This window comes from Chlorocebus sabaeus, chromosome 21 (assembly GCF_047675955.1).
Source record: "Chlorocebus sabaeus isolate Y175 chromosome 21, mChlSab1.0.hap1, whole genome shotgun sequence".
NCBI classification, from domain to species: Eukaryota; Metazoa; Chordata; class Mammalia; order Primates; family Cercopithecidae; genus Chlorocebus; species Chlorocebus sabaeus.
This window is the reverse complement of record NC_132924.1, coordinates 39,464,509-39,478,647: the sequence shown is the minus strand read 5'-3', so window position 1 is coordinate 39,478,647 and position 14,139 is coordinate 39,464,509. Positions and strand designations below refer to the sequence as shown.

General features: G+C 42.7%; 1 protein-coding gene across 1 annotated transcript in view; it reads right to left on the bottom strand.

Moving 5' to 3' along the window:
* Positions 1-13,876, bottom strand: part of RAPGEF5 (Rap guanine nucleotide exchange factor 5) — a 238,961-nt gene extending 225,085 nt beyond the window's left edge. Inside the window, exon 1 of the mRNA XM_007981904.3 lies at positions 13,520-13,876. Within this exon, the coding sequence (XP_007980095.3) occupies positions 13,520-13,750 (231 nt within the window). The 5' untranslated portion in view covers positions 13,751-13,876. The remainder of the gene's footprint in view (positions 1-13,519) is intronic.
* Positions 13,877-14,139: the final 263 nt, after the last annotated feature.

Below are 14,139 nucleotides of genomic sequence, written 5' to 3'. Positions count from 1 at the left end.
CTATCATTCTGGGGTCTGGAGGACAGCGGCCTTCTTCTCACAGCTCCACTAGGTGGTGCCCCAGTAGAGACTCTGTCTGGGTGGTCCCACCCCACATTTCCCTTCCACACTGCCCTAGCAGAGGTTCTCCATGAGGGCCCTGCTCCTGCAGCAAAACTCTGCCTGGGCATCCAGACATTTCCATACATCTTCTGAAATCTAGACAGAGGTTCCCAAACCCCAATTCTTGACTTCTCTGCACTCACAGACTCAACACAATGTGGAAGCTGCCAAGGCTTGGAGCTTCCACCCTCTGAAGCCAAAACCTGAGCTCTATGTTGGCCCCTTTCAGCCATGGCTGGAGCAGCTAGGACACAGGGCACCAAGTTCCCTAGGCTGCAAACAGCACATGGACCCTGGGCCCAGCCCATGAAACCATGTTTTCCTCCTAGGCCTCTGGGCCTGTGATGGGAGGGACTGCAGCAAAGGTCTCTGACACCCTGGATCTTTTTCTGTTTAACAACAGAAAAATCCTGGAGACATTTTTCCCATTGTCTTGGGGATTAACATTAGGCTCCTCATTACTTACGCAAATTTCTGCAGCTAGCTTGAATTTCTCCTTAGAAAATGGGATTTTCATTTCTATCACATTGTCAGGCTGCAAATTTTCCAAACTTTTATGCTCCCCTTCACTTATAAAACTGAATGCCTTTAACACCACCCAAGTCACCTCTTGAATGCTTTGCTGCTTAGAAATTTCGTCTGCCAGATACTCTTAAATCATCTCTCTCAAGTTCCAAGTTCCACAAATCTCTAGGACAGGGGTAAAATGCCACCAGTCTCTTTGCTAAAACATAACAAGAGTCACCTTTGCTCCAGTTCCCAACACATTCCTCATCTCCATCTGAGACCACGTCAGCTTGGACTTTATCGTCCATATCACAAGCATCTTGGACAAAGCCATTCAACAAGTCCCTAGGAAGTTCCAAACTTTCCCACATTTTCCTGTCTTCTTCTGAGCCCTGCAAACTGTTCCAACCTCTGCCTGTTACCCAGTTCCAAAGTCACTTCCACATTTTCAGGTATCTTTTCAGTAGTGCCCCACTCTCCTGGTACCAATTTACTGTATTAGTCTGTTTTCATGCTGCTGATAAAGACATACCCTGGACTGGGCAATTTACAAAAGAAAGAAGTTTAATGGACTTACAGTCCACGTGGCTGGAGAAGCCTCACAATTATGGAGGAAGGTGAAATGCACGTCTCACATAGTGGTAGACAAGGGAAAAGAGCTTCTTCAGGGAAACTCCCCTTTTTAAAACAATCAGATCTCATGAGACTTACTCACTATCACAAGAACAGCACAGGAAAGATCTGCCCCCATGATTCGGTTACCTCCCACCAGGTTCCTCCTACAACACGTGGTAAGTCAAGACAAGATCTGGGTAGGGACACAGCCAAACCACATTATCCAGAAAGAGAGGGAAAAAATTCCAGGGTTGATTTTTCCTCATAGAGAACTCTTCTTCTACCTAAAGAATTGTAACAGAAAACTTGAGATTGGGGGCTTGTTTTGTCTTTACATATTTCACTTATTAAGACAAGGTATTCAGATGTTGGTACTCAAACTTTACCACCCCAATATTATTTATAAAAGCTCTGAAACAGTTTCAACCTAGCATGACATTTCAATATAAAAGAACTAATAAACACACAGAATTGGTATGAATATGTGTGGTAGTTCTGTTTCATGGTGAGGTTACTGTGGAAGATGATCTGGTTGACCCCCAAACCATGAAAAATGTGTTTTATATCACCAACATACCCATTGCTGTAACCTATGGGCAAAGGAACCAAAGGTATAATTATTCTATTAAACTATTTGTTACTCCATGAATGTAGTTTTGGCAGGCATTTCAGAACATGTTCAATGTATGGTGACAAAATTTAGCAAGATCAAAGTCCCACGTAAAGGTTTTATAATTCCTGTGTATAAGGTGACAATGCTGAGGGTGTCTGGGGTAAAAAAGCAAGGGCAGTAAAAACATTGCTAGGCAATAGCAGAGAAGGAATGCCAATTCCTCATATAACAGCTTCTCCAATTCCAAACCCTAGCCACCCAGGTTTATGCACAGAAATGGCACTTGATTCACATTCAAGTAGTCCTAGCTTCTAACCAGAGGTCCATGGACTCCTCAGGACCCTCTATGGCAAAGCCTAGCAGCACTTTCAAGGGCAGGCCTTCCCTTGCCTCTCCCTCTATCCTCCACCCAAAGAGCGATTGGGCCTCTGCCTTGCCATCATCCTTGCCAGTGTCCATTCTGTTCATGACTTTCTTCTCACCATGGCTACACCTCCCACTGTCACATTTTCTAGCATGGCTCTTACCTGGGCTCCTCCATCCATCAAGGGTTGTCTAGAAAAGAGCCTATCAAAGATGTGTGGGCAAGGTTCAGAGGCCCGAGGAGATGCTACAGCACAAAGGGACTAGTCATGACAAGCCTTGAACAGTCCAAGGCCTGGCGGGAAAGGGCAGACACAGCTGTACTGGAGGCTGGAGAGAGCTGACGCAATTGAGGAGGGACTGCCCAGGGGCAGCTGCCATTATAGGTGGTCACAGACACTGCAAGCACCACAGAGAAAAAGAGAGCAAGCAAGAAGAATAGGTACTCATGGCCTCTTGCTCCTCCTGGCCTCCCACTGACTGAACCCAAACCTAAGCCAGAGGGCAACAGAGTCCTGATGATGAATGTCCTTAAAGGCAGCCTCCACCGTGCAGACTAGAACAGGGAAGGGCAAAGAGGACTCAAGATGGACAAACAGAATAACCAGCATAGCTGCTGTGGGCGATGATGCTCCAAATCCTCCTCCCTTTTTTCTTTTTTTAAACAGCTAGTTATTCTGTAGAAACCACCAAGGGGGAGTTTCAAAATTATTCATTCAATAAAGTTTTTGTACTCAGAGTCCTCTGTTTGGGTCTGGACTTCATCATGGAGGTGGTAAACAGCCAGGCAGACTCCTGACCTAGGCAATGTTCTGAAGAAGGTCACCAAACTTTTGAGGCCTTCTAGTCCAGTGCTACGAAGTGCGGTCTGTGGATGCAGCAACAGCATACCCTGAAACTTGATAAAAATGCAGATGATTGGGCCCTGAGCTGTTGAATCAAAGTCTCTAAGGCCAAGGCCCTGGAATATGTGTTTTAACAAGCCCTCCAGGGATTCTGATGCAGGCTCCAGTTTGAGAAGCTCTGCTTTAGCCCTACCCTTCACCGCAACCTGAGGCTAACCTCTCAGAGATCCTGGACTGAGAAGCCCAGACCAAGGGACTCCTGACTCTTAACTTCCTCACGATGACCTTCAGCAGGATCCAATTGTGGAGCCTCAGTTTTCTTACTTAATTTCTACCAATATAACCAGTAATATCTCTTTCAGCTCTTCAGAGAGACTGACCCTGGAATCCCTCAGATCTGTAATTTCAGGCACTGATGATGATGAGAGCAATGATAACGCAGCAGCTCATGCTGACTGAGTATCCTCCACATAACTAGGTGGGCACTGCCTGTGCTTCACAGACGGTGAGGCTGCAGCATATAGAAAAGTTCGGAACCTGCTTTTCAGTCTATAAAAGAAAAAAAAAGACTTTATTCCAGTTATGAAAAGAGTAAAATAAAAATGCATGTGAAAGCGCTTTGTGAAGGTAAAGCATTATATAAATCACGACAGAGTGAACATGCAACTACAGATGGGCTTTTCTAAGCTCTAGCTCCATTTGAGATATTCAAGGTAGATTAGAATACGTCTAGGCAGCTTTTTTTTTTTTTTTTTTTAAGAGAGAGCTATGTGCCAAGAGCAGTGGGAAATTTGAATGCTTAAACATTATCCAAAAGAAGAAAAATCCACCTGGTAAGATCTCTGACAGACACATAGTGTTGCTGCCACTAAGTACTCTTCTGACACCTCTCCCAGAATTCTGTTTATGGCCAAACAAACCATTTAATCTTCTAGAAACAGATTTATAGATGTGTTCTTTTTACTTTTTTGATATGACAGATTCTTGATTTAATTAGATCCCTTTCCCATTTTCAAATGCTCCCTCTGCTAATGCATTAACTTCTCCCTCTCCAACTAAAGAGATGTGGTTAATATTAAAGACCCATCTTTCCATTTGTCTAAGATTCACCCCAAAGTGTCCTACTGGTTGAGCTGTCATCTCAACACAGAACACTGCTTGGACCTTGGCCAGACAAAGAACAAGAAATAAAACCTGGTTCCCTGTCCCACCATTGGTTCCCATGATAGAATACTGGTATTCCATTTTAGAGACACAGACTCACAGGGGTTATCTGATTTGCTCCAGGTCACGCAGCCCTTAAGTGGCAAATTCATTTTAAAAAATGTTCCATTACACCACAGCCAAATTGCATTTTAATAGATTGAAAGAGGCATGATACTTCTCCTAATCTCCAAAAGTTATTATTGTATCTTCTTAACTTAAAAAAAATTTTTTTGCAAAGATTTCATACCTATGTACAAATTCACAGCACAATATAATGAGTCAACCATTTGCAGTGTTTGTTCATTACAGTCAACATTTAGAGTGTCAGAGCAAGCAGAAGTGATAAGCTGTTCACTTCCCTCAACAGTAACAAGAGAGTAAAAGAAATTTACCGTCAGCACCAAAGTCCTAAGTGTTAGGCAATCACAAGTATTTGCATGTACACCTCATAACAGCTGCAGGTAAATGATTTGACAAGGTCAAATTCAACTGAACAACAAAACCACCAATGGACTGAGTTTAAGTTGCTAGACCAGTTGGGAAAAAATACAGGAAGACAACCAACTAGAATGCGAAAACCCTGGTTTTCAGAATTGTAACTTTAGTAAAGATTTGTTTTGTCTTGTTAGAAATCTTGAATGATATTTTCTCTACAGATAACACAAACAGTAAAAAATGAAAAGGATTTTATAAGCAAGAAGTCAATGTCCCATGAACAAAGCAGATGAATACAAACAGATTAACTGAGTCGTAGAAGGTAAGATCTGCCAACTCACTATACAAATTACAGTGACTAAAAGGCATGTCTAAATCTAATGTCATTTAGTTATATTCATGGTTCTCAGTTTTAGGAAAAGTATATGAAAAGTTTAACTTTTAAATTTTGCTTTCCTAAGAAAATAATTATTTATATACACACACAGACACACACATAAACACACACATATATATATATTTTAACACCCCCCCACTTAGAATTTTGGTTTCCTCCACCTTCAACATTACTCTAAGGCTGTTAATGCTTTTTGTAGGAAAAAAATTAAATTTATTCTCTTCTGACATTTAAATCATTACCTAAGCAATATATGTTCATATAGATTGTCAATATAATCTTAATTTACATTTTTCACACTTCATAAATATATTGGGATTGTTTGCATACACCATCTTAAAGCTGTGATTTACTATGATATTTCTATAAACTATGTAGCTATATTTTTAAAATAAAAACATGGTTTACCATAGTTCCTTTATTCAAGGACACCAATAATTTTAAGATATGCCATCAATTTAATAATAGCTTTATAGGGAACAAAACAGTAAGCACTTCTTCAAATGATCACAGCAACCGTAAGATATATCTCAATTTTGAAAGTGTCAAAATGAAAAAAAAAGAGACTCTAATCAAGAACATACATTAATTATCTTATTTAGAGAGAGGATGCAGAAGAAGTGTTAGACTGTATACTATGGAGTCAGACTTCTTGGGTTCAAATTTGGCTCCTTCTCTTATTCAGTGATCTTAGCCAAGATGGTGCCACTGTACTCCAGGTTGTGTGAAAGAGCAAGACTCTGCCTCAAAAAAAAAAAAAAAAAGGTAATAAGACCCAGTGTTCCACAGATCAGTAGGGGCCAAGAACAGTAGCTCACACCTGTAATTCCAGCACTTTGGGAGGCTGAGGCAGGCGGACTACTTGAGGTCAGGAGTTCAACACCAGCCTGGCCAACGTGGTGAAACCCCATCTCTACTAAAAATACAAAAATTAGCCAGGCATGGTAGTGGATGCCTGTAATCCCAGCTACTCAGGAGGCTGAGGCAGGAGAATCGCTTGAACCCAAGAGGTAGAGGTTGCAGTGAGCTGAGATCCCACCAATACATGCCAACCAGGGCGACAGAGTAAGACTCCAACCAAAAAAAAAAATAGGGTGACTATAATTTAACATTAATTTATTGTGCATTTCATTTCAAAGTAGCTTCAAGAGAATAATTTGAATGTTCCTAAAGATAAATATTTAAGGTGATGAATATCCCAATTACCCTTGATTATATTTATGTATCAAATTATCACATGTACCCTGAAAATATGTATCAATAAAAATAAATAAATGACTGATCCTGGAAGCCATTACTGAAGACAGTGGAAAGAGAATGAGCTGTACTTTGCACTAAGACTTGAAATGTTTCCCGCATCTAATTTGTTTCAATACACCGTATGTTGTTATCCTTTCAAAGTTTTAGACAACATGATATTGCAGACAGGCTATGTAGTCTTTGCAATCAGGTAGTCCTGGGCTGCATTCTTTCTCTGCTGTTTCCTAGATGGGTAGCCATGGGAAGGCTTTTAACCTCTCTGGATTGTAATTTCCTCATACCTCTTCCTTCAAGGGACTATGGAGGTTTCAATCTGAAGAAGACCTGCCACAGTGGCATCTACGGATTTTCCATTAACGAATGATTTATCATAATAATGATTTGCCACAAAAAATTAACTCCTTGATTTTAACTATTTTACCTTTATATAAAATCTTATGATTTCTCAAAAAGTACTTCCAGATCATATATCATTACTGGAATTATCTATGCTCCTAACAAAGATTTTTATGCAGTACTGAGGCAAAAAAAATCACAAGTACTCAAAGTCACTACCAGTGACTTATTTCCTACCTTTCCATCTATTGTTAGCTATACAAGTTGCCAATTACTGCCACATCAATTTAAGAGAAAGTGCAAGTATGAAATGAAGCCTATTTGTTATGCTTCAGACATCATCTAAAATACTCACTACATGTTAGGATATCATGTGCTTTTAAAAAATAGAATCCGACATTGCATACAAAAGCAAAAATGTTTGTGTCTAGATTTCTATAAATGTCCATGAAAGTCCATTTGCCTGGAGTAAGCATCCTGCCAGGGACATAATTATTTAAGTTCCAATGTACTCAACACTTTATATTATCTCTATTCTTGGAAAAACCTGATCCACTGTGTATGTCATTACAGAGGAAGAAACTAAGGCTCAGAGAGCTCAGAGAATAACTCATGCAAGGATATCAAGTGATAGCACTGGGATTCAAACCCACTCTGAAGCCACAGCCTGTGTCTTTTCCTGGGATCTAATTATGTCACCAAAGTGTGGGGGTTGGGATGGAAACGAAGAAATAAGTATATAAAATATTAACTTGCCATTCAGTTCCTTTGCTAGAATTCACAAGAAATTAAATGAATCTACAGTTTCTTTTCCTTCTTCCCAAATAAATATTTTTGAAGTTGGCATCCACAGAGCTTTATTTTATCTGTAGCCATAGCTAACATAGTTTTACACCAAGGATCAGGATAGTAGTTTGTCAGCAAGCAGAGGCAGTGAAGTCAATATGTCTCAAATAAGTTCAGCATGTATCCCTCATATCTGATCTGACTCACCCTTTCTGGCACATGCATGGCTCTCTTAAAGGCCTTTATCTTCTGGCTGCCATAAGCAGATGAGAACAAAGTAAGTTGGGTGAATTCACAAGGTTTTTGGATTGACCTTGATCAAGTGAGCATGGCTGATTTTGCTTATGACACATGAATGCTGTTTTGTTTTTTACCTTTTTTTTTTTTTTTTTTTTTTTTGTAGATACACGGTCTTGCTTTGTTGCCCAGGCTGGCCTTGAGCTACTTTTAATTTAAGTAAATATTAGTTACCTTTCACCTATAACCACAATGCTTCTCCCCACTTCCCCTAAACCCAATATGTCAATAATAAACTGTGTGCTCAAATAAAAGTTAAAAGTCTGACATTATTAATGGCATTTATTAACCTCTCTCAGAGTGGTAAGATAATATCAGCAGGTACTATGAGGCTATCACAGTTTACAGTAAATAGACCCTTTGCCCTCTCAATGCACTTGAGGAAAACTAAAGTTAATTCGGAGCATGGACTTGGCTCTATGGAAACAGGATACCTAGATGCAAACCTCCCTTCTGGTACACACTCTGTAACCTTGGGCAAATTACATATGTGTCTCAGTTTCTTCATCTGTAGAATGCAAATAGCAGCATCTAACTCATAGGCTTGTAGTGTGAGTTGAAGTTTATATCAAAATATGCATGGTACATAATTAAGTGCTGTGATGTTAGCCATTGATTTCAACTTAAATACAAAGAATAAATCACATGTTTTGCCTGTAAAATAGGTGCCTAAAATGGCGATACATTGGGCATACTGGTATATAACTTGGATTGGTTTGTATTTCTCAATCAATAAAGTCAAGTTTCTAGCAGAGGAGGGTATTGAGTCAGAGCTAAAGCACTCCAGCTTGGACAAAGGGACAGGGATACTTTGTTCCTTTTTGAGAGGGAATCATCTGGACAAAGAGATTATAAAAGAAAAAGAGAGAACCTCATTCAGAGGGCTACCAGCTGTTCTTCCCAGTTTCTCAATTTTGAAGAGCACAGGCCATAAGAACCCTGGCTAGTGAAGGGTGGTTAAAGAGAATTAGACCCTTCTGATGACCAATCCAAAAGCTGGGAATTACTGAAGGTCTTTGGTGAGTAATGTGGCACAATTGGTGAACCATTCTGGCTGCTGTAAATGAAACAGATACGAAGACGTTGAAGACAGTGGCAGAAGCTGCAGAAAACATGACAGCAGCCAAAGCCCAAAATAAGTCAGTCCCAGCATTTTGACAGTATATATAGAAAAAGGGAATAGCTGTTATCAGTTCTTTTATTAGGGGGAAAATATCAGTCTTAGCAACAACCTGATGAGAATGATTTAAAAAGAAACAAAAAAGTAAGGTAGTAGGCTTAAGACCATGGGAAAAATAATGCAACCACTAAGAGAGGCAAAAGATGGGGAAATGAACGATTGTCAGTTAAAAAAAAAAAAAAATCAATGCTCCTTGAGAAAATGGCTGATTTCAGGGTTTCAGGTCTGGAGCAGCAGTGTATGGACAAGATACACTTAGAATATCTTGTGCCAGAAAAGTAAGAAAGGTATTTGAGTTTACTGGGGCCATTTAAAAAGTATACAGGAGACAAGAACAAACCAAGCACCAAAAAAGTTATTGACTGAAGTGACAGAAACAAATACATTAAGATTCATAAGTTCTTAATGACACTTAAAAAAGGAAAACTCACTGGTTCTCATTGGAGGTTGTTAAAGCACCAAATTATTACTCTGATACTTGATAAAAGGAAAAAATTAAGACTTTTCCCTGTCTATCCTGCACATTGTGAATTTCAGGAGACCTAAATAATTTATGAGGGAAAGTTCTTTATAGACAGAATTCCAATTAATAAATGCAAGAAGAATGATGGATTTAGATCATCACCATTTTGCAACCCCTAATGAAAAGGATCTAGGCTACAACCATCTGTGATACTAAAATCATTAAGTAGAAGGCAGACAGTTAAGTGACACTACCTAAACTCACTAATCAATCTTTCCGTCTCAAAAAGAGAGATATCCAGACATTATGTGTCTCATGATGTGATGCAACAGATTTTACACAGCACCATCAATGAAGGTTACTCGTCTTTGAACCTGAATCTAGTCAAACCTCTATATCTAACTGCCAGATCACAGGAAACAGAGAATAGAGGAACAAGCTAAACACCACCACAAGCAATCGGTCCAGACAGTAGGATGTTCTACTGCACAGATGAACCACTCTCTTCTGCAAATTAATGGCATGAAAAAAGGGAGGGGAAGCTGCTATAAAATAAAATAGATTTAAAATCCTAACAACTAAATACAATATGTGGACCTTGTTTAGTTCCTATTTCCAACAATCATAAGTAAAAAGACATCTTCGAGAAAATTTGAATATGGAAATTATATGTTTAAATTATTAATATTTTAGGTGTGAAAAAGGCAAAGTTTTGCTGTTGTTTTTAATGTCCTCATCAGGATCGTAAACTGAAAAATTTGTGAGTAAGACCACATGATGTATAGAATTTTGTTTTAAAATACACTAGCCCCTACAAAAGTGTATGAAGGAGGAAAATAAATGAAACAAGACTGGCAAAACACTAATAACTGTTGAAGTATAGGTGTTCATTGTACCATTCTCTCATAATCTCTGTTATACAATTTAAAAAATTAAAGGTTTTGTCAGGAACTCAGGTTGTGCATTACCTTGCTTCTGATTTTTAGCAGGTGGTTAGGGCCCTCCCACAATGTATAACTTAGTCTTTCCCTCATTTGTCCCAAAGAAGTGCAAAGAGTCTTAACCAGTATGCATGCTGAATTCAACACAACTAGAAGTGACCGAACTGAGGAACCAAGGAACTCAGGTATATTAACCAAATGACAGTTTGATTTTTCCTAGTAAGAGATAGCCTACAACATAGTGAGACCCCCAGTCTCTAAAGGAAATAGGAAAAAAAAATTAGCCAGGCATGGTGGTGGGTGCCTGTATCCCAGCAGGAGGCTGAGATGGGAGGGCTGCTTGAGCCCAGAAAGTCGAGGGTACAGTGAGCTGTGATCACACCACTGCACTCCAGCCTAGGTGACAGAGCAAAATCCAGTCTTAAAAAAAAAAAAAAAAAAAAAAAAAAGCCTACAATGCACCTGGGTTGTTGAGCAACACAACCCACAAAGAGCTTTGTTAACGTCAGTTGATGTCAGACTGTCCAGGTTTGTGGGAGCCCAGGGGCAGCAGGGACAAGGACCGCACATATTCCTAAATCAGATCTTGGTCAATATAGATGAAAACTCAACCAACTTATGTAACGCACAAAGCTGAGTCTTTATTAGTGGTAATGAATTTCTGTTAACTTGTCCCTGAAGTCACACAGCTCTAGTCTGGAGGTATGGCCCACGAGACACAAAGCTGAAGGTCTACAAAAAGATCCAAACCACGATTTGTTTGCATTAGCATCACTGCCCAATCCAAGGTGGTTAACCAGACAATCCCAGATGCTAACAAGTCACCAACTAACCAGTCTGGTACATATTCTACTTGTATCTCTCTTTCTTTCAAACCCCTTGTGTTTTGGACTGTTATGTTTATGCCCCCTACAAAATTCTTATGTTGAAGCCCTAACCCCCAATGCAACATTATTTGGAGATGAGGCCTTTGAGAATTATTTAGGGTTAGACTAAGTCATGATGGTGGGGCCCTCATGATGGGATTAGTGGTCTTATGAGAAGAGGGAGGCCTCTTTTCCTCTGCATATACCAAGGGAAGGCCATGCAAGGATATACGAGAAAGTGGTCATCTGCAGGCCAGGAAGAGGACCCTCACCAAAAACCAAATCAGCCTACACATTGATCTCAGGTTTCCCAGCATCCCAAACTGTGAGAAAATAAATTTGTGTTGTTTAAGCCACCCAGGCTATGGTATTTTGTTATGACAGCCTGAGCTGCCTAAGGTAAGTTCGTGTTTCACTTGTTTTTCTCCTTCTTTCAACCCCCTTCCTACTCCTCTGATAGGGAAGATTCCAAAATCACAAAGGTGGTTCCGAGGCAGAAGAAAGGGGAAATAAATAGTCAAATAAACAGTCAAAAAAGTATGGGTTTCCAAGATTGGAAAAACTGACAATCAATCTTCCTTCAATAAAAACTGGTCATGCACTTCCAAAATGTGTTTGGAAAGTCCCAGAAAGAAGTGATACAGTATTAGAATCAAACAGGATTAATAAAACACACATTATTTGAGGTAACCACATTCAGAGTAATCAAAAAATAAAACTAAATAGGTATATTGACAGGTATACAACATCATCCCAGGCAGCAAGAAACATAAGTACGAACGCAAATGAATACTACAGATCTATTTATACAGAAACCCTCAGCAATTCTTGTCGCAGATTGCCTGGCGGCCCTCATGTCTTCAGTATCCTGTGCCATGAAAAAGTAACCGTCAAGGATAATAGAAACACAATTTGACCTGATTTTCCCTAGATTCCTGCAAAGTCTATAACTCCGGTTCTTGTTTATTTCAACACCACATCCTGGGGATACATTTCCTCACTTACTTTGCAGGCAATCCTAAATGCCACATGTTAAGGTCACTTGTGGGCAATTCCTAAACTCTCTGGGTCACCGACTTTAAGAATGCCCTATCACACCCAGAGAATCCTCAGAACATCTTCTGAGACGGACCTGGGATGCACCATTTTCCACCTGAGATGGAAAATGCCTAGGAAAAGAGAGATGCGGCCTCGAGAAGCTGAAGACCTACATCAGTTCAGACCCTTCCCTACCCAAAGGCGGGCGCGTCAAAACAAGCGGTTATCCCTCGCTCTCAAGTTTACACAAACCCATCTCTGAAAGAGCTAGAAGTCTCCCAGTAATGGCTTGTTTTAAGGCAGACAAGACTGCATTTTAAAAAGTACAGCCTAACAGGAAAGAAAGCTACATTGTGGCAGCTTCTCATTAAAGACCACTTAATAATAAATTTTTAAAAGATGAGTAGAAGCCACCAAAGGTGCCGCCAAGCCCTGGTGAGCAGGGAAATCTGAGTAAGTCTGCTCTGTGTCCTGAGGCCCTGGCAGGGCCTCCTGGGTGGCTTCTTTAAGATCTCAGGAGACAATCAGCAGACCTTCCTGCTTCTCTTAAAAATACAAAACATGCCTGACCTGCTCGGGTCATTAGATGCACTTAGAACCCAATGAGGGACACTCCTTCACCAGGAAATCATATCTGAACACACTATCAGGAAGTCAATATTGAAGGTTCTTGGGGGCGTGCACCCTCCTGCTCAAGAGGGTGTCCAGGAGTATTAAGTGGTGGAGACACCGCAACCCAGGAGCTAGAAGCTCACCCAAGAGCTTCCGACTCCTGGGTCTCCCACTCAGCGGTGGAGGCCACCAAAACCAGTCCCGATGCCCGGAGATTGCAACAGGACCTCCAAAACAAGCACACATGTCGCAGTCGCATGCGTCCTGCAAACTGGATGCTGCTCGTGGGGCCTGAAGCTTGCGGTTGGGACAGGGTTGGCTGGCTGTTGGATGCTGGACACCTGCAGCTTCGCCTCCGAGAAGAGGCAAACAGCTCTTCTTCCGCCGATGCCCAGCCCCACAGCCTGAATCCGGGGGCCCTGGGGTTAAGTCAGGTGCAGCTTGCGGGGGTGGGGGGGGGGGCGGGGGAAACCGTCGCTCAAGGGGTGGCACCTCAAAACCCCGCCGTCCCGGGCCCCTCTTCAGCCGAGTCCGGCAGAAAGGCGTCCCTTCCGCCACCTCCCCAACTTCCAGACGCCCCCATCAGCGGCCCGGGGGTGGGCGCGAGCTCCACGTGCGCACCGCCCGTGCCCAGTCGGCCAGGGCCGGGCCACTCACCCGGCCCCCAGCGGCGCTCCGCTTCCTCCGCAGCGTGAGCCCGCTCCGCAGCAGCGCGGGCAGGTCCCTCAGCCGCGGCCGCAGCGACGCCGGCGGCTGCTCGCGCTCGGGCTCCCGGGCGCTGGGGCTGCGGCGCAGGGCGCCGTCTGCCGCCACCACTGCCGCCGCGGCAGCTAGGGCCGGGCTCTCGCACGGCGGCTGCATCTTGACGGAGCCCACTGCCATCCTCATGCCCTGACGGCGCTGCGGCGCCGGGGGCTCCTCTCTCTACCGCGCTCGCCTCCGCGCGCCGTCCGCGCCTTCGCCAGGAAGCGAGAGGGCGCGACTGCAGCTCGGGCGCGGGGCGCGCTGCCAGCCGCTGCCCATTGGCGCGCGCCGCGGCCCCCGCGAGGCTCAGCCCCGCGCACCTCCCCTCCCTTCCCCTCCTCTCTCCTCCCCTCCCCGCCCAGGTGCGCCGGCCCCGCCCCACCCCTCCCCGCCCTTTCGCCTGAGAACTCCGCCTGGGACCTGGCCCCCTCGGATATCCCAGTCGGGACCCAGAAGGAAGAGGGCACCTTGGGCACCGGCTCATCCACAGGTGCGAAATTCCCAGAATCTCCACCAAGCCCGCTCTTCTGCCC